Genomic DNA, 4,974 nt, shown 5'->3' on the forward strand with positions numbered 1-4,974 from the left:
TATATTATTACCCATAAAAGTAGAAAAGAAAAAAAGAAAACCCACGCACCCCAGCAGCTGCTCCCCGTGGTTCCAAAGCCTCAACAGTAAGTGTTTAGGGTTCAGCCCGGCACGTGTTGCAAAAAGAAAAAGATCATTTACCAGTGTGTATTTCACCCAAAAAGAACACTCATTAAAAGAAGGAAAAGCAATGCTTTAAAACCCCTTGTTTTCCCTGTTAACATACACACACACACACACGAAAAAAAACAAATTTCATATGATTCAGCAACGTCTGTTCATGCAGTCATTGTTATCAAGTAAATACGGCACATCACAATGACATTGATTAAAAACAGGCAAGGCATCATATATAACTCAATAAAGCAATTTAATTAAAGCCCAAAGAAATTAAAGTGATGTGTAGAAACAAAAAAAAAGAAAACGAATTATCGCATTCCACACAAATGTATATAAGAGACTGAGCTCATGGCAACATTATCATAGAGAGTGTCAAGAAAACAAACATAACACTCGCGAAAAGAGAAGCTTTAAAAGAACCATCAGCGCCTTTTTTCGCAGTACTATTATTATTCTGCCCACTCACAGATGAGGTAATTCTTCCTTCCTTAGTTTCACTGGGTTTTGATTCTGTGGTCGTAATTGCCTCATTTTGTACCACCGGTGAAGTAACTCCCTGGTTACCAGCATTTTCAGTTGGTTTGGGTGTTCCAGTGGTCTCAGTGACTTCTGGTTGACTTGTTTGGACTTCTTTAACAGGGTCTGGGTCTTTTTGTGGACCTTGTAATTCATCCAGAGTTTTGTTGATTGTATTGCACACATCAGCGTATTTGGGGCACACAATTTCACCTTTCAGTACACTCCCATTCACAGTTAGATTTTTTCCTTCAGGACAACTGTGCCACTTATCGTTTCCACTGTATCGCACAATTACCTTGTTGAACTTGCAAGACACCTCCACACACACGGCACCAACTGCTGCTTCATCTTTGATAGTCTTTAGTTCATTACCCTCCACACAACGTGAGTTGTTAACAATTAAACTTCCAGGCATTTTATTTCTCTGCTCACCATTGATGCAACTGTAACCTTTCTTTGCCATAATAATAGGACAATAATCCATTTGTTCAGATTCTTCTGAACCAACCTTATTGTTCTCTGAAAAATATTGAAAATGCTCTGCAAGATTATCAACTGTTTTTTTTGCTTCAATGCTGCTGCAAGTGCCCAATGACTGGCGGTCAGATGTGCACTGTAATCCTGCAGGAATGTTAGGGTTATCACCGCTCTTGGTTGTGCAGAACATATCGGGGAACTTCGTTTCCCCGTTGTTAACGCACTTTTTATTTAAGAATTCACAGTTAGAGTTATTGCCCCAACTCATCTGCTCTGCCATTGTCCAATTAACTTAGTAGCCCAGATCAGCGAAAGCTCCCATTGTAATTGCGGTGTAGTACCCAGCACCGACGAGACCAACCATCAACTCATCCTTTGCAATACGACGACTCCAGTGAGAAGATGGGAGCGTGATTATATAACGTGGCGGAACTCTTCTCTTTTGCACCTCTTCTATTCTTTCATTCATTTTTTGGGGGAACGATGTGGTAAGTCCAGCGATGTTGCTTGCCTTCGTTGCAGATTTAAGAAGATATGAATTTCTGTTTCCACGTAAATTTGATGACCCACTTGTTATTTCCGACGTACTATGAGTATCTGCGTTTCTTAAATGATTTTCTCCCATGTGTGGCTCAGCACCTTCCATTGAGCGCTCTTCTTCAGTAAATTCCGCTTGCACTGCTGACAGTAAAGAAGATCGTAATGGACTTTCCAAACTTACAGTTTGCGCCGCCATATTGCTCTTCAGCTGCATAAAAAACAGTTCATTTTGTATCTTCATACCCTCCGCAGAATTGCAGTTATAATGATTTTTGGTTTCTCTCAGTACATTTGAAGAATTAACAAGCGGTACATCAAAGCGGTTGTAGCTATTGTTCCAGATCGGCAACATATTTTTCCTTTCCATCTCAGAGAAACTGAATCCAAGTGCATGGGCAATCTCATGAGCAGCAACGCGGACACGCTGTGGTGTGGCCACAATATACCGTGGACCGTAATTAATGATCCCAATAACTGGACGGCCATTAGAACTTAATATCGCACATGTTGCCGCCCACGCAAAAGTCCCTTCAGGCGTCGGTGTAGCAGCAACGTACAGCACCATATCATAATCGGAAATAGGAGTACTTTCAGCAGTTGTTGGAATGAACTGGGAACAAAGATTCTCATCAGAGAAATTCGGTACGACAATAGGACCCTTCAAAGGCTGAACAAAAAGGCGTTGCTCGTGCAGTTTAATTGCCTCAGGGAGAATCTCATCCACAAGAATTTTCTTTTTCTCTTCTGTCAAGACATCATTTTCTGTGCAAGTAAAATATTCCTTTAATAAGGTTGTAATTCTATTGGTTTCTTTGCCAGTACAATCATGTCCAGCCTTTTCCAAATTATCAGTGACAAGTTTAATGCGAATCGGTCCCCAACCTTCCCCAACTGGTTCTTCTCTGCCTGCAGGAGTTGGTTGATTATTGGAAGAAAATAGAGTTTGTTGAGCTTCCCTTTTTTTTGTTATTTCCTCGTCAGACTCAACGGTAGAACCAACACCAACACGCATAGCAACAGTATCGTGCATGCAGCGGTGGTGCTCTGTCACAGCAAGAGTGACAAGGGTGCAGTACAGAAGGAGCAACGGAGCAAACAAGAAGAGACNCAGTAACAGCATACACTAAGGGAACCCTACAGAGAAAGAAACTAAGCAGAGAAAGGGAAAGAGAGAGAGAGAGAGAGAGAATCTCCACTGCACCAACCAGTGGGCAAGAACACAGGCCACACCATAACCAACAACAAGAATAATAATAAAAGGAAATGAATAACAGAGAATGGTGAGGGCGGAGTACGAAACATCCAGAACTGCTGTAGACACTCCACGCCACATCACTCCATTATATTATTACCCATAAAAGTAGAAAAGAAAAAAAGAAAACCCACGCACTCCAGCAGCTGCTCCCCGTGGTTCCAAAGCCTCAGCAGTAAGTATTTAGGGTTCAGCCCGGCACGTGTTGCAAGAAGAAAAAGATCATTTACCAGTGTGTATTCCACCCAAGAAGAACACTCATTAAAAGAAAGAAAAGCAATGGTTCAAAACCCCTTGATTCTCCTACTATCCTCCACAAACACAAATAAAGAAAACAAATTTCATATGATTCACCAACGTCTGTTCATGCAGTCATTGTTATCAAGTAATACATAACATCACAATGAGGTTAAGCAAGAACAGACGAGGGATCACATATATTAAAAAAAAAGCAATTTAATTATAGCCCAAAGAAAATTAAAGTGATGTGCAGAAATTAAAACAAGAGAAAAATTCATATGATTCACCAACGTCTGTTCATGCAGTCATTGTTATCAAGTAATACAGAACATTCCAATGATATCGAGCAAAAAACAGGCGTGGGATCACATGTAATTCAATTAAGCAATTTAATTAATTCCAAACGAGAATTAAACTGATGTACAGAAATTAAAACAAAAGCACACATCATCTCACTCCACACATATGTAAATAAGAGCCAGAGCTCATGGAGCCATTATTGTAGACACGGCCAAGAAAATGAACAAAAGTGGCGCAAAAATAGCAGCAGTCACACTACCATCAGTGTTCCCATCATTACCACGAACCCCCATTATCGCTGCTCGTGTTCGTGGACCCTGGGATTCATCCACCTTTCTGTTGATTGTATTGCACACATCAGCGTATTTGGGGCACACAATTTTACCTTGTAGTGCACCGCTGTTCACAGTTAGGGTTTCCCCTTCATAACAACTGTGCCACTCAATGTTTCCACTGTACCGCACACTTACCACTTTGAACTTGCAAGACACTTCCACACACACGGCACCAACAGCTGTATCGTCAGCGATCAGATTCTCCCCCTGTACACAACGTGAGTTGGCAGCAATTAAACTTCCAGGCATATTATCACTCTGCTCCCCATTGATGCAACTGAAACCTGACTCTGCTGTAATAAAAGGGCAATAATCCATTTGAGACGCCCTTTCACCTCCTGTCATTGCGTCAGAAAAGTATTGGAACTGTCCCTCAAGGTCCCTCTCATAGGTTTGAATGCCGCATCTCCCCATCGACTGGCGGTCAGATGTGCACTGTAGTGAATCAGTACCATCTGTGGATTCGGTTGTGCAGAACATATCAGGGAATTTAGTACTGCCTTCCTTCACACATTTATCATTCAAAAATTCACAACCAGCTTTATTGCCCCAACTCATCTGCTCTGCCATTGCCCAATTAACTCTGTAGTAGCCCAGATCAGCGAAAGCTCCCAATGTGAGTGCGGTGTAGTACCCAGCACCGACGAAACCAACCATTAACTCGTCCTTAGCGTTTCGTCGCTTCCAATGAGAAAATGAAGGTATGTTACTGTATGAAGATTTTAGTTTCTCCACGAAGGTTGAACGAGATGACCCTCCATCTGCATTGGCAGTGTGTGCGCCCAAACGATAGGGAGATCGCGGTAACGGTCTGTTATAATTAAATGACTCAGTTAGGTTCATATGATGATCGAAATCTGCTGATGGGATATTTCCTTGAACCTCTGGTTGATCATACTCTTCACGCACAGATGCCTCTTGCGCTGCAGAAGATGGCAGTATTTGTCGATTTCTTCTTCCTTGTCGTGGCCCCCCTAGTACCGTCTGATGTCCTCTTGGGCGTCTGCTTCGTTCTGATGCTTGACTTCCTGGTCTTATCATTGCATATGGATTCTCATCCTCCAACTCCATACCCTGGACGTTTTCACAATTGTAGTGTCCAATAGATTCTCGTCGTGTATTTTGGGAAACCACAAAAGAAATATTGCTTTTACCACGCACAGAAATACCCTGACGAACCATTTGCTTTGT

At 41.9% G+C, this 4,974-nt stretch overlaps 3 protein-coding genes across 3 annotated transcripts; all 3 read right to left on the reverse strand.

Annotated features, from left to right (window-relative positions):
* Positions 1 to 466: 466 nt before the first annotated feature.
* TM35_000541370 (putative surface protease GP63, putative,metallopeptidase) lies at positions 467 to 1,396 on the reverse strand (the record flags this gene model as incomplete). Its single annotated transcript, XM_029030762.1, has 1 exon — positions 467 to 1,396. One exon carries the CDS (start codon positions 1,394 to 1,396, stop codon positions 467 to 469), a length of 930 nt encoding a protein of 309 aa, XP_028877979.1.
* A 12-nt stretch (positions 1,397 to 1,408) lies between these two features.
* TM35_000541380 (surface protease GP63) lies at positions 1,409 to 2,686 on the reverse strand (the record flags this gene model as incomplete). Its single annotated transcript, XM_029030763.1, has 1 exon — positions 1,409 to 2,686. One exon carries the CDS (start codon positions 2,684 to 2,686, stop codon positions 1,409 to 1,411), a length of 1,278 nt encoding a protein of 425 aa, XP_028877980.1.
* A 947-nt stretch (positions 2,687 to 3,633) lies between these two features.
* Positions 3,634 to 4,965, reverse strand: TM35_000541390 (surface protease GP63; the record flags this gene model as incomplete). The annotated part of the gene is made up of 1 exon (XM_029030764.1): positions 3,634 to 4,965. One exon carries the CDS (start codon positions 4,963 to 4,965, stop codon positions 3,634 to 3,636), a length of 1,332 nt encoding a protein of 443 aa, XP_028877981.1.
* Between the last annotated feature and the right edge of the window lie 9 nt (positions 4,966 to 4,974).

This window comes from Trypanosoma theileri (genome assembly GCF_002087225.1).
Source record: "Trypanosoma theileri isolate Edinburgh chromosome Unknown TM35_Tth_54_V1, whole genome shotgun sequence".
Classification (NCBI taxonomy): Eukaryota; Euglenozoa; class Kinetoplastea; order Trypanosomatida; family Trypanosomatidae; genus Trypanosoma; species Trypanosoma theileri.